Source organism: Perca fluviatilis, chromosome 6 (genome assembly GCF_010015445.1).
Source record: "Perca fluviatilis chromosome 6, GENO_Pfluv_1.0, whole genome shotgun sequence".
Lineage (NCBI taxonomy): Eukaryota > Metazoa > Chordata > Actinopteri > Perciformes > Percidae > Perca > Perca fluviatilis.
Window position 1 is genome coordinate 34,316,155 of NC_053117.1, and position 15,340 is coordinate 34,331,494.

Here is a 15,340-nt window from a genome sequence, read left to right on the forward strand (position 1 = left end):
TCTTACGTCAACTGTTTCATTGCTCTACTGTGAACATTTCTATTTACAGCCACATAACGGTTAAACTATTTTTCAATTTAATAGAAAGTTATTTTATTTGAATATTAGCTGCATTTAAATTGTAGTGTACGATAGTATTCTTTCTCAGGATGGCGAAGGCATGTCCCGCCCTACTTTACCTTACTCTACTTCTGATTGGCTTACAGGCAGCGAATTGTAGCAATTTAGAGGGACAGTAGGGCGGCTCATGTCTCTTTCGCCATCCTGGGATTTTTGCTATGGATTTTTGTTTTATTCCACCACCATTTTGGATTGTATTTCAAGCTCTTTGGAATATTTTTAAATATATTTTATAAGAAAGAGTGAGAGTAAGACAAAAACAGATCGTTGAATAAAATATTAGATAGTAGTTTATAGGGAGATGTGTTTTAACAGTTTAAACATCATCCGTTACTTTCAGTGGTTACCACGGACAACGCTTATCGTAAACATGCTTCCACCAATCACAGAGCGAGATATTGCAAACAAGCCAATCAGAGCGGTCGTTTGTCGATCCAAACAACCGTCCTCTCCACAAAAAGAAAAACTGAGACAAACGTCGAGATTTAGCTATCTGGAAAACATGAAGCTAACTTAGCACGGTAATAATTAACTACCGTTTTAGCTTTTTTAAATATGAGTTTGTTTGGGTCTTAGTTGATCCCAAACGCAGTCTGAATGTTGTGTGTAACGTCTCGAAAGAATGAAAACCCGGGATTCACCGCCGCCGGTTCACGTCCATGTACCGGAGACCACACCTGTACATGTTCATATGAGGAGGAGTCCCAGCCAGACCCCACAGGTTATTATACTGGTTTATGAACCTGGAAATACAGTTTACGTTTACATAGCTATCTAGATCACTATTTGAACGCTGCTATATGCATTAGGATCTAAGTTTAAATATCCCAAATGCATAGCTAGTGCATTAGTTTGTATTTTGTAGCTTACATGTGAAATTCACAGTGGTGGAGGAACTACTCAGTTTGTGTACTCAAGTAAAAGTAAGCAATACCACAGTGTATACAAGTACAAGTCCTGCCATCAAATGTTTTACTTCAGTAGGAGTACTAAAGTATTGGCATCAGAAGATAGGCCTACTTAAAGTACCAAAAGTAAAAAAGAATTCATGTGCAGAGTGGTCCATTTCAGACTAATGTAAATATACTATTGATGGATTCATGTATAATCACTTTAATGTTGCAGCGGGTAAAAATGATATTACTTTTTATACTGCTGGGTAGATTGTGAATTCCTCCCAGAAATCAATAAAGTTTTACCTTAATATATTACATCATGATTCATTTGTTTATTACATTTTGTATTATTAATCTGAAGTAACTAAAGTTGTCAAATGTAGTGGAGTAAAAAGTACAATATTTCCCTTTGAGATGTAGTGGAGTAGATGTATAAAGTAGCAGAAAATTGAAATACTCCAGTAAAGTACAAGTACCTAAACATTTTACTTAAGTACAGTACTTGAATAAATGTACTCGGTTACTTTCCACCACTTGAAATTCATCACCTGCCTGATGTGTTGGTTTCTTTACAGTACCTTGTAATGTTTCCCCTTTAACATACCTTTTACAGAGTTTATAATTAAATAGACACAATTATTCGTTTTTAAATATTATTAATTTTTTATAAAATCGTATGTGTTTTATTTGTGGAATGGAATCTCGTTTCTTTCTGCAGAATAGGGCAAAAGATGCCCAGGTGAGGGGAAATGGAGGGAGGCCAAAGATCCGGACGCCGTGGATTCCTCCAGGAAGGCTGTCCTGCAGAAGAGATGTGGGCTCAGACAAGTTTCATGTCTTTTTATAGTGTTTATTTCTCACTGCAATGCTTTCAACCAGACCCAATATAATAAACAACATGCTGGAAAATGAATACAATTGGAGAGAGAAAGGGAAATTCACCCCCAACAGGTCAGACAGGTTCATGGCTTGTTTACTAAGGACTGAAGTTAGCTGCTGTTTATTCAAAGCTGTCATAACTGCTTTTAACTTTGTGCGATTATTCATTTGAAACGGCAACATGCAGAGTAGAAATGTAACCCCTGTGAGAAGCCAAGGAGTACGATTGACTGATGATGGATACCTCAGGCACTGAATGCTGTTGCAGTGCTTTAGTTGTATTATTTTGCAAGTAATAAGCATATAAACATGTTTCAAACATGAAACTCTGAATTTGCTCAGATTGGATACAATGGAAGATATTCACTGACGTGCAGCAGGAAATAAGACAGCACCGAATACTTTGGAGCTTGAATATCTTTTCCTTAAAGAAAATATTTTCAGAATATATATATATATATATATATATATATATATATATATATATATATATATGTATATATGTATATATATATATATATATGTGTATATATATGTATATATGTATGTATATATATATATATATATGTGTATATATATGTATATATATATGTGTATATATATATATATATATGTTATATATATATATGTGTATATATATATATATATATATATATATATAGTATATATGTATGTATATATATATAGTATATATGTATGTATATACAGATATTTATTGTTTATTGTACAGCCCTGTAGTAAATGTGTGTGTTTGTTTGTGTCTTATGTCCAGAGAAGCAGACTGGAGCACCGAGCAGAAAGGGGATTCAGACAACAGCATGATGAAGAGGAGCAGGAAGAAGAGCTCGCTGCAGTATCCAAAAACCTCAGTTTCCTCCTCAGAGAGCAAGAGAGCATTCGTCATTTAAAGAAGTAAGAGCCTCTTCAGCAGCTGAAAAATAACAAAGCTTTGTACAAATTCAAACCCCCTTTGATTGTGTTCAAAACAAATGAAAGTTGGGTACTTTTCATTTCTGGGGACATTTTGCGATGATGTTTCTTCTTTTGGTGGATACTATAACTGTCCAAATGTAGACAATGAGATAAATCCTTCCAGATACTTTTAGCAGCAGACAGCTTTGTTGTTGTCAGTCCCCCTTCTCTCCCGGGTCGCCATTTTTCTCTGACATTTTACATCAAACAAGGAGAGGTCTGCTGGGAGATGAGACATAAACGCAGACTTTTGTATTGACTGAGTTGGCAAAAAAAGACCAGAAAAAAACTACAGTCAAATTTGGTAAATTTAACAAGTTACAGTGGGTTTACACTCATCGTCATAAATGCTGATGAAATGGCGACTTTTTTTTTTATGGATGAGATGCCTTTCTGCTGCACCTTAACCTCACAAAATAAAATGCAGGCCTATGATCACATTATATATTATTCTGGGTACGCTGGTTACATCACTTTACCTCACAACTTCGTCTGCAATCAATCTTCTATAGTTTCTATTTTTTACTTCTGTTGTTATTCTAGTTTTATATACCTCCTAGTAATTTATATTTTTTTACTTTCCTATTTAACTGCACACAACTGAATTTCCTCTCTGGGGATCAATAAAGGCTTATCTTATCTTATTTCAGTTCGATTTTTCCCCCCTCCTGTTAACAGGTCGGATTCTAGTGGTCAACACAGGGAGACAGACATGCTCCTGAGGGTGCTTGTAGAAGCAGAAATCGACGGCGTAGCAGTAACTAATCAGCTGACAGCTCTGAAGGAAACTGTCGACAGCCTCGCTAAGGTAAATCTAGAAGGCTAGATGAAGGAAGGAAGAATGAATGAATGGAGGACACTCTTTTGCTGTACATGATCATGTTTCTCTTCATTTGTTTACTTTTTAGGACAAGCGGCTGTCGAAATTACACACAGCTTCACTGCGACGGCAGCAGGAGTTGTTGCTAGAGAAGATCGAGATGTTTGACAACACGAATCGCGGCCTTCGAGAGCTCCTCAGAGAGCGGAGTGAATATGAGGTACAGGAAGTAGAAGAAAAATTCAAGGAGAGTCAAATGTCAATAATTCTCTTCTGACTATGATTTGCATGCTGTGTGTTGTTGTATCTACAGAGAGAATCACTGGTGTGGTCAGAACAGAAAGATGCCTTAAAGAAGAGATTGACTGACAGTGAAGCAGAGAACATTGTGAGTAATGGTCACCCGGTCACATGCAGTGTTGTACGTTATCATCAGCCACCAGACACCTGAGGAGATGTTTCTTCTTCTCTTACAGCGACTTATGGCCAAACTCACCAACAAGGAGAAAGAGGCGTCTAAGCTTGCTGAGCATTTGGACTTCGAAAAGGTTTGAAACTTACCATTAGATTTGTGCTGGTTCACGAAAAAAGTACAGTATTCTGTCGTAGCTCGGTAGAAAACGTTGGTATCTTTTACACACCTTTCTACGGTTGATGTGTTCACAAATAGAAACTCGCCCTCACCCTCTGCTTTTTTCTGTCACGGCAGGACAACGCAAAGACGACGGAGGAGCTTTCAAGAGTCCTGCAGTCGACCCACGGCCATCTGGAATCTGAGTTGAACAGAGCAGAAGCTGAAAAGGTCCATCTGGCTGCTCAGATTCAGGTCTGTGAGGATAAAACACACACTTGAACTGTCACATGTGGAACGGTTGTTTTCATCGGTCAAACACACATCGACAATTCTCAGGGATAAAAACGTTGTTCTTGTGGTGGGAGAGGATTTCTGATTTTGTTCAGTTGTGTTTGTATGTTCAAAAAGATAAAAATAATAAAAAATGTATCTAAAAAAAAAAAAAAGTTGTTCTTTTGCTATCTACCTGACCAATCAGTGTCAATAAATCAGTATCCAGCTTAATGATACACTAATGATATTTTCTATTTGGTGATGGTTTTATACTTTGGTCATATTTCTCTGCTCTAATTAGAAAACACTCATTCCCTTAGTCTTGAAGGGTTTGTAGCGCAGATTTGCAGAAGACATGACTCTGATGACCTAGAGTCATATTAGAAGCTCTGTATGTTTTTTGTGCAAAAATCTTAATTTGTAAAGTAACTTAAGCTGTCAAATAATTAGTGAAGTAAAAATTCCAATATTTCCCTCTGAAATGACGCAGAACAGAACTAGAAAGTGGCATTAAAGAAAATACTCAAGTACAAGTACCTAAAATCTGTGCTAAAGTACAGTACTTGATTAAATGTATTTAGTTACATTCCACCATTGACACTGGATGTGTGATTTCTTCCATTTCCTTCTGTGTGTGTGTGTGTGTGTGTGTGTGTGGAGCAGAAGATGCAGCAGAGCCACGAGCAGCAGCAGCAGGAGCTGCAGGCTCTACAGAAGGAGCTGCAGACTCTGAGGCAGCGGAGGGAGGAGGAGGAGGAGGAGCAGGGGCGGCAAGACCAGGAGGCCCTGGCCCTGCTTACCCAGCAGGCCGAGCGAGCTGAAGAGTCCGCCAGGCAGCTCGCGGCAAAACTGCAGGAGAAGGTCAGTATTTCGAGGTATCGCAGATCCATACCACAATGTCTGAAAAGCACAGAACATCAGAGTGGTGGGCAGAGATGAGTCCTATAAGTTATAAGTTGGAGGTGCACAAAGCAACATGTCTTTCTACAAAGTCCCAGTTCCTTAGGATGATCCACAGTGGTTTCTGTTCTGTATCCTGCATATAAATGAGTTTTCTCACTGGTGGCGGTGTCTTGTCTAATCAAAAGCTTTTATGCAAATCAAGTTCAAAGCAAGTTCAGCCAGCCTCTTGGTTCAGTAGCAATATTCCAGTGAAACACACAAACACCAAATTCTAAGGCGAGGACAGGCTGCCGTCGCCTATCTTCACTTTAAATGCTTTTTCTCACTTGTTGAGTTTGACTTTACTGTGAATCTTTTCTTGCAAATCATACCTGCTTTTGTCAGGAGTCTCAGCAACATTACACTGTAACAGCACATTCTAAGTGTGTTCCGGGTGTGAAATAACTGGAAAAGGCTAAATGATTATTAGACAACGTTATTTTGTTCAAGGAATCCCAGATGGCTCAAGCTCTGTCCACATCCAGTGACTGGTGCTTCCGCCACTCTAAAGAGGCAACCGCTAAAGCTCAGCTGGAACAGGACATTTCTGCTCTCAAACTGTGAGTACATGTGAGACACACACTTAGTTTCTGTAAAACATCATGAGGTGCACAGCAGTTAGGCCCAAAACACATTGAATAGATTTTTGGAGGCTTTTTCATGATATCATTTAGATTTAGTTTTTTATACAAAATTATGATGTGAGAAAAATCAAATATAATGCTGCCTCTGCACCAGTTTATTATTGAGTTAGGAGAAAATGCATGCAATAATTTATTACATTTTTTACTTAAAGCTTTAATGTGTAACTTTTTGATATTAATGAACGTCCATTACATTCAAACCATTGCCAAATGAGTTGCTACAAAGCTAATTAAGACTATCAGCTCCACACAACTCTCTCTGTGTTTCTCAGTATGACTATGTTCAGAAGATTGTGGCGTCCGGTGACTTTCTCGCGGAGAAACTCAAGTGACGATAATTACCTCTTCTGAAGAGTCCATCATGTTTTTTTAATCCTCCTGTCCTCCTTGGCTACTAGCAACTGGGTAGAGGGGGGGTGCGTGATCACTGAAGGCTTGTATCACGTGGACGACAGTTTTGTTGTCATTACTTAATTTCTCATTGGGGAGACAAAAACTACTCCCTATAGCTTTAAGTTTGGTGAAAGAGAGAAGCTTGAATTCAGAAGGTGTACGATTGTATTTTTCTGTTTAATAAGGGAAATGGGTGTATGATGGGTAAGTCTGATTCTGAAGAATATTTCCTTTTCTGACATTTTCTGAGTTTATATCAGCTATAGCTGCTTGTTGAGCTGGCAGTGGCTAGTTGGAAAATGTACTAGGTACAGCAACCTCACAAGTGCCTACTTGTGTCATTTAATTGTATTAGTCATGAAGTGGTTAAAAAATACAGCCCCTCATTTGCCACATAATATGTTGTCATTCTGGATAGATGGATGGATAGATAGATTTTATTAATCCAAAATTGGGAAATTTCTCTGTTAGAAGGACATACTCACTCACACACATACCGAAAATACAAGACATATACAAGAAATAATAAATAAGATAGCAACATTAAAATTGCCAGAACAACTACGGATAGATAAAGGCTTTATTAATACCCGTGTTGATGATCTTATATCAGCACATCCTCCTTGTCGGCTACATTGACAACAACAATGTAGAGGCTCATGATAACAGCAAAAGGCAAAAAGCCAGTTCCTCCGGTAATTGAAGAAATAATTTAGAATCAGTCCAGCAATGTAATTGCTACCTGTTTAATTGTATGTTTTGAACGTTAATACATTTTAATAATTGTCCAAATTCCTGTTGATTTTATTTATTTTTGAATTTTTTCCATTTCGGACAAGTCATCTCAGACAAAGGGCAAGTGGCAGAAAAAGCTTAACGTCAAGCCCTGTGCAGTAGTGGGAAATGTACTGTGATTTTCAAAGAAAACTAATTTTAAATGTCATCACATTTGAAAAGTTTTCCGTTAAACGGTCTAGAAAAAGGCACATGAAGGTATATTCTTTATGAATTTTGAAAATATATAACTATGGGGACTGCGATGACAACCTGACACAAGCTTCACGTACATGCTTCCATCCCAGTGAGCTGACGGAGCTGAACTCTCAGCGACATGCAGCGGAGGAGAGGAGTCTGACTGAGAGGGAGGAGCTCAGGGATCAGCTTCGTCGTCTCAGCGCTGAGAACGCCTCCATCAAGCTGGACAACCAAAGACTCACGGTACCTTCAGAAAGATCTACAGCACATTTGAGTACTTCAAATCTGAAGTACAATCCTGAATCATCATCACTTAAACTATTGTAAAAATGTGTTTTTTATTATTTATTTTGCAGCTCTTACGAGGAATCTCCTTGCAAAAGTGTGCCATAAACTAATGTTTAAATATCTCCCTTTTGACAACTTCTTCTTCTACTGTTCCACAATTTCTGTGTCATATTTAGGGTCAGCTGACATCATCTGAGGAGAAGCTCAGCAGTCTGCAGTCTGAAGCCCGTCGGCTGAAATCGTCATTAAAAAAGCACGAAAACCTGATAGATAAATACAAGAAGAAGGTACATTTAGCTGCTAATACTTACATACTTTTACTTAAGTAAGGTTTTGAATGAAGGACTTTTACTTGAAGTGGAGTATTTTCACATCTTTACTTAAGTAAAGGATCCTAATACTTCTTCCACCACTGTGTGCTTGCAAAGTGGATGTATGATGTTTGGAAATTGTTTATACTTGTGACACATTTTCTGTTGCAACAAATATTAAAGGAATACGACGACTTATTGGGACTTTAGCTTATTCACCGTATCCCCCAGAGTTAGAGAAGTCCATTCATACGCTTCTCATCTCCGTGTGTATCGCCTTCTGAGAATATAGTTCCCAATATGTATACGGTTAGAAGATGGCTGTGTCTCATGTGACCTGGTTATTTGTACACGCTGTGACTATACAAATCACAACATGTAAATAGGAACACGTTGGCAATATTTTGTCACTTATTGGGAGCAGTAGGCTAGATGGAGCCGGTTACCTCCAGGATCTGTGCTAAGCTAGGCTAGCGGTGGGTGAATCAGACAGAGTTACGACACGCACGGAGATGAGAAGGGTATGTATGGACCAGTGGCGGATCTAGAAAATTTTACATGGGGGGGCAAAGGGGTAGCAAGAGATCTTGGTAGGGTGGCAGGGGAAGACGGTACATGGAAACCCTCATACATAAACTGATATGCCCTACTACGCCCCGCAATGCCCTGCTATGCCCTAAACTGCTACGCCCTAAACTGCTACAACTATTATTTCTATTCATAGTTCCATTATCTTTTTTGTTACTATAATTACCATTATTATGAATCATAATTCTCTATATCTGTATCCATCTGTATGTAACCAGCGACCACCAAGACCCTGGATATGTCTGATGTTTCTGTTGCACCAAATGCTTGCTCTTGGGAGAATTGTTGGGTCATTGTAACTTAAAGAGTGTGGTCTAGACCTACTCTATCTGTAAAGTGTCTTGAGAAGAGTGAACTGTTGTTGTATATGTAAATATTTACATATCTAACCCTATAACATATACAACAGAATGGAAATAGCCAAAAACTGAAAACACATCATGTCACAGGACATGTTATGTTACTGTACTGCAATTTATATGTAAGGAGAATATAAACCAACCATATGGTCCAGGGGTTACTGCAGCCTCCTCTTCCTCTCTGTCATCTTCATCCTCCTGATCACTCTCTGCCTCTGTCCCTCTCTCTGAACCTGCAGCCTCCTCTTCATCCCTCACTGTCAATTCTTCCTTTTCCCCTTCTCTTTCACTCATTTCTGCATCTCCTTCTGTGGTCTTCTCCTGCTCTGACCTGCCTGGTCTCTCCAGTTTACTGTCTTCTCCTTCTTCATTTCCCTCCTCCTCTTCCTCCTGTGCACTACTCAGGATTTTCTTGGCAGGCAATATCCCCACTTTTAGGCTTCAGCTAATATCTCCAGCTACTCTGGCCTGCAAAAGTCAAGATGTGAAAAGCTCTTGTTATTATTGTATTACATTACACTGTATGGCCCTGTAGCTAATAAGTAGCCTAAAAACATAACATCAGACGAGATTTATTACATGCACACATCAGTTATGTTTAGACTAGCCTTCTTAATCCCGTTGTATTTGTTGTTTTCCCAGTTTGACAGTAAAGTATGTTGCCTGGTTTAATTTGTGCATCCGTATTGTCGTGATATGTGAGAGGAAGTGGATTTTATAGTAGCCTACTCCTTAACTAATCATATACAAATGATCGGTCTCAGCAAGCACTGTGTAGTGTGTTGTAACGTAACGCCACCGAAACGGCGACCCTCTGTAAACGTTATGAATTCAAACATGCCAGTTTGTAATATTCTGTATTATGCTCTTCTTGTCTTTACTGAAATCAAACTAATCAAACAGCAGAATGCGCTTACAACCCACGAGGGAGCAATTTGACTTTTGGCTAACAGACGCGCTGTTGTTGATACTTTAGCAGACATTATAATTATTACAAATTTAACTTTAGATGAAACGTGTGTTTTAACTTCACCTGGGAAACAGACTTCACTTTGAGAGGCTCGGGGAGGGGGGGCAGCTCAGTCGCTCCAGTCTTTGCCGGGATGCAGGGCCCCCACCCGCAGCAGAGCTCGCTCTGTGCAAGCCTGAATGTGCGAACGGCGCTCTGCACGTTTGATGCAGGGACGTAGCTAAGTATTTGAGGGGCAGGGGGCTAAGATTACATCTACAATTATTATTTATTATGAATTAATATAAATTAATTGTTTGTTTCAATGTTTTAAGAAGCCTGTGCACATAGTGGCAGTTTGTTTTTACAAGCAAAGTTTTTTGAATGCCAAAGTTAGGGGGGCAGCTGGGGGGGCAAGGCCCTACAGTGGGGGGGCAGCTGCCCCCCCTTGCCCCCCTGTAGATCCGCCCCTGGTATGGACCTATCTAACTCTGGGGGATACGGTGAATACGCTAAAGTCCAAATAAGTCGGCGTGTTCCTTTTAACCTCAGTCACATCAAGAACACATACGATCTAATCTCATGGAAACTCTTCAGATACCAGAAAGTGTTGAAGTTTACTGTGACTTCTCTGTGCAGGTCCAGCAGGTTCGTCTGGAATCGGAGGAGTGCTGCCTGAAGCTGGAGATGACACAGAAGGAGGCGCGGGAGGTGAAGGCGAGCCTGGAGAGGGAGACGGAGCAGGTGAGGAGGCAGCTGCTGGGCCGGCTCAGAGAGCTAGAGACGCTGCCCGACAGACTGAGGAGGACGGAGCAGCAGCTCAGAGACGCCCAGCAGGAGGCCGACGCCCACGAGAGGAGGAACATGGAGCACAATGCCGCCCTCTCTGAAGTCAGACACAAGGTACTTAACGCTGCGTCAGCCGTCCGACAGTTCGGCAAAAACGTAGGTCTTTCCGTTCGTTTTGAATGGGGGTAGTGCGTTTAGGCTGTGGCTGGGATTGCCGCAGGGTGGACACTCAAAAAAAACTGCAGCGGGCCTGCGGCGAGAAGTTGAGACCGACTCAACTTTTGGAGCAACCCCACATCACGCTGCAGTGGTCAATCACATAACAGGCGATCAGACGAGAATCCCGTAGAGGAAACCAGAAACATCACTGCCTCTATTGCTGCCACAAGAAAGTTTTAAAACACTATGAAGGTTAAAAAACGAAACCCAAGCACTGAACATCCCGGGAGTTTGTGTAACAGCTGAATGTTTAGTTTTTTTTGCAACAACAAAGCACTCGCTATGTCTCGCTCGTCTCTTTTCTTACGCTCTCTCCTGTGAAATAAAGCTGCATTCAAGTGCGGTTGGAAAACGTCAAAATCTGTAACCATCTGACAAAAAACAGTAATTGTAAAATATACAGCCTACTGCTTTGTTAGGGGGGTATAAGAACACTCTCCCCCGCCGCAGGGTATTGCCGGATCGCTTTTTTTTGGTGTGAAGGACACGTAAAACAGCCGGTGAGATATGTTACAGCTTTGATAGTTGGAGGGACAAAATAGGTGCAATCATGAAGGTTTGTTTTAAAGTGCTCATATTATGCTCATTTTCAGGTTCATAATTGTATTTAGAGGTTATATCAGAATAGGTTTATGTGGTTTCATTTTCAGAAAACACCATATATTTGTTGTACTGCACATTGCTGCAGCTCCTCTTTTCACCCTGTGTGTTGAGCTCTCTGTTTTAGCTACAGAGTGAGGCATCACACTTCTGTACCATCTTTGTTGGGAGTCACTCATGTACAGTACCTAGGTAAAGACTACTAGCCAGTCAGAAGGAGAGTATGAGGGCGTGCCACGCTAGCAGCTAGGCGAGCATTATAACGTGTGTTACAAAGTGTCCCACGTTGGTCTCTGAAGTAAAGGCTGGACTACAGTAGAGCTGTTTGGAGCAGTTGGTGAACAGTGTTTTCTGTTGGAGATGGTAAGTCCCTTTGGGGGGGACTTTGGGCTCCTTCACTTTGTAAACCTATAACGTTCACAAAAAGATATATAACACAATAAAGGAAAGGGGAAAAGCCAAAAAGCATAATATGAGCACTTTAAACTAAAGTCACAGGATCTGGAGAGATGAGGTCTAGAGCCCACAGTTATAGAGTTTCTTAATAAGGTTTAACTACTGACATTTCAATATAAAGCATGTCTTTAGCAGAGTAAAAAATCCCATGACTCACTAAGCATGATGTTTGGACAGAGGCTTACATTTGTTTTGTTTTTATATATATATATATATATATATATATATATATTCACATTAAAAAACAAACAAATGAAAGCTTTTTCTTTTATTATTACACATACATGAGTAAACAGAAAGATTGTGTGTAATAATAGGAAAAAATAAGTGCTTAGTCAGTTGTTTGTCCCTTGATTGTATATAATAATGCAGAATCAATGGAAGAGGATTTCTTGTTTTTTCTATGTTTTGGGGTATTTTGTCTTTATTTCAAAGCCGACTGTATAGAGGTGATAGAAAATGGAAAGGTTCCTGGTAAGCATGTTGAAATTAATCGATGCATCGCAATGCAGACCTGGATGATTCTGCATCGATACAGTGACAGACCATAATCGATTATTGCCTAATGATGCTACTTTCAGGAAGTGTCTTTTTTTAAGAGCAGATGCAATAAAAAGGGGAGTTCATATATATCTGAATGCTTGAATTTGTTGATGAAAACCACGTGTAGCAATATATAATAATATTGAGGAGGTGAGGCATCGTGATGCATCGTGATATCGAATCGATTCAAATCATTGACAGGATAATCTTAATCGAATCATGACACCAGTGAAGGTTCCCACCCCTGGTTCCCGGTTGGACTCAAACTTGGGACATTTCTATTATATGGCCAGAGATGGAGACCCCTATAGGCCACCAGGACCCCCCATGGAGGTGGTTTTCTCTCATGATAGTTAATTGTGTTTCTTCACAGGTGGAACAGCAAGGCACTCAGCTGGAGACGTTTCAGCAGAGGAACCTGCTGCTGCAGGAGGAGAACAACGTTCTCAAAGAGAAGATTCACAACTTCGAGAGGTACAGACACTCACAGAACTAGCTTTTAAAAATAAATGAATACATTTTGAAGCTACCACGATTGCAGACTTTCTGTGTTGCTTGTTGCAGGAGGCTGGAGGACGTGAAGGTCGAAAACAAAGAGATGTCTCAGGCTCTCCCCTTAAAGGACGCCAGTATCCGCAGCATTCAGCAGCAGCTGGAGGAGAAGACCCGCGAGTGCAGCGTCCTGTCCAGACAGCTGCAACAAACTCTGGATGACGCACACAGACAGGTCTGAAACTGCTGTATAGTCGGCTGTCCATCAGTGTACAGACAACAACACACCACATAACAACTTTAACCTCAATTCAATATAAGAGTCGCAGAGTGGCAGTGCATTTTGGCTATTTACACAAGTGTGGACTCTTGTCACCTGTTAGAGTCCCCGCCATTTGACCACCCCTTTTTTTTTTTTTTTGGTTTTTTTTTTTTTTTTGGGAATATAATAAAAAAAATTTTTTGAAAATTTTTTGAGAGTACTGTGGAAGCAAAACTTTTTTATATTGCAGACAAAAGACAAGGCCGGCTGTGAACCAAAAGTGCACTGATGAAAGTTTTAGCGATACTACAAAAGGTCTTCAACTATTGTGTTTTGATGGACTGCAATAATTTGATCTAATTCATTCCAAGCTGGTGTTGGAATAAGCAGCGAATTTAAGAGTACTGACACACAACAGCACAACCGAAAAGGTTTCCTCAAATCCCCAAGAGCTGGACAGAAAAACTCAGGATATATCATTCTCTTTAACTCTTTAAATAACATTTTCTTGCAATTTTCAGACAAGAAATGCAGCTCTAAGTACCAACCCAGAAGTAAAAAAAAACAACATGTATACAGTGCCCCTCAATAATGAATCTAAAAGAAGAATGATAAATAATATATTCATCTATAAACTTAAAGGTGCCGTAAGGTAGGATTGCGAAGATCCAGGACTTAGCCAAAAAATTTGAACATCAACAACTTCTCAGTCCCTTCTCCCTTTCTGCTAAAGGCCAAAATGGTCTCCTAAGCCCCTCCCCTCATAAGGGAGAGTGAATGTGTGTGCATGAGCAGTGATTAACACTCAGACACTGACTGCGATGTTGTTCAACTAAGGTTATCAGAAAATGCTGTTTACATGAACTATTCTGAGTGTAATTTTTGGGTTAATACTGGAATATAGCAGTCCATTGTGAGGAAAACTTGAACCCAACATGTTTTCCTTTCTGCAGGTGGACACCAGCATGCAGAGGGTTTTGGCCAAAGAGAGAGCGTCTCAGTCTAAAGCCTTGGACCTGCAGAGCCAGCTGAGCCGAGCCAAAACAGAGCAGAGTCAGCTACAGCGAAGCAAGGAGGAGGTACGTCATGATGTCCGTGGATTTTCATGTTGAACATACAAACTGTTGGTTCTCATGTGTTGTTTCTGTTTTCCTTCAGATGGAGCGTCGTTTCCAGAGTCAGCTGCAGAACATGAAGGACAGACTGGAGCAGTCGGACTCTACAAACCGTAGTCTGCAGAACTATATAAATTTTCTCAAAACCTCTTATGGAAACGTGTTTGGTGACTCTTTGCTTGCAAGCTGACTGCAAAAAAACTGGCCAGCATTCATCCATTCCCAAAATCATTGTGGTAGACCAAAATGACATTTATCGACTGCTATTTTTGACTTGAGAGTTTTATACTATCTATGAAATGAATAAAAATGTTTTAAAAAGAAATGCTCACATTAGAGTTGCCTGAAATGTATTTATCTTCTTTTGAATCAATGACTTTCTGCACAATTCTTAATTCTGATTGCATTTATTTTAAATTTTACATTACTTTCAAGCACCGCTGTGTAGATTTTGTTCTGACAGAACACATAATTAACACCCCATTTTAAATTCCCTAAATAACATTTTTATATATATGTATGTATATAGATGTATATGTATGTATGTAGATGTATACATACACATATATATATATATATATATATATATATATATATAAATAAATTATAAATATCAGAAGTCAACTCCTTTTAGAGATTACCTAAATATATTTTGCTAAATTATGCCAAACCCCATTAAGAATTTTAGTAATTCAAGATAATCTTGCTCGTTCGTAAACATTAAAACAACGTAAGAAATAAATTAGGCTATTTTATAAATCTCTCGGGGCTGTTCCTTAACTTGGTGTACATTTGATGCAACACAATCTTGTTTAAATTTAAATATTTCTAAACGGTAACATGGACTCAGTGAATGATTTATGGGTCATATTTGCAATCCA

At 39.5% G+C, this 15,340-nt stretch overlaps 1 protein-coding gene across 1 annotated transcript; it reads left to right on the forward strand.

The window, feature by feature from the left end:
* The first annotated feature begins 151 nt into the window (after nucleotides 1–151).
* LOC120560629 (outer dense fiber protein 2-like) lies at nucleotides 152–14,771 on the forward strand. The gene is made up of 17 exons (XM_039803311.1): nucleotides 152–841; nucleotides 1,735–1,830; nucleotides 2,668–2,807; nucleotides 3,546–3,675; nucleotides 3,776–3,907; nucleotides 4,001–4,075; nucleotides 4,164–4,235; nucleotides 4,397–4,513; nucleotides 5,198–5,395; nucleotides 5,927–6,036; nucleotides 7,596–7,731; nucleotides 7,953–8,063; nucleotides 10,623–10,886; nucleotides 12,964–13,064; nucleotides 13,155–13,317; nucleotides 14,298–14,423; nucleotides 14,503–14,771. The coding sequence occupies exons 1-17, from the start codon at nucleotides 743–745 to the stop codon at nucleotides 14,647–14,649; spliced, it is 2,217 nt and encodes a 738-aa protein (XP_039659245.1). The 5' UTR covers nucleotides 152–742; the 3' UTR covers nucleotides 14,650–14,771.
* The last annotated feature ends 569 nt before the right edge of the window (nucleotides 14,772–15,340 follow it).

What these genes read in the sequence shown, in the direction of transcription:
- LOC120560629 (XM_039803311.1), top strand. Translation starts at nt 743, where the DNA reads ATGAAAACCCGGGATTCACCGCCGCCGGTTCACGTCCATGTACCGGAG. An exon ending in GTCCCAGCCAGACCCCACAG is followed by an intron (nt 842 to 1,734) that starts GTTATTATACTG and finishes TTCTTTCTGCAG; the next exon opens with AATAGGGCAAAAGATGCCCA. An exon ending in ACAGTGAAGCAGAGAACATT is followed by an intron (nt 4,076 to 4,163) that starts GTGAGTAATGGT and finishes CTTCTCTTACAG; the next exon opens with CGACTTATGGCCAAACTCAC.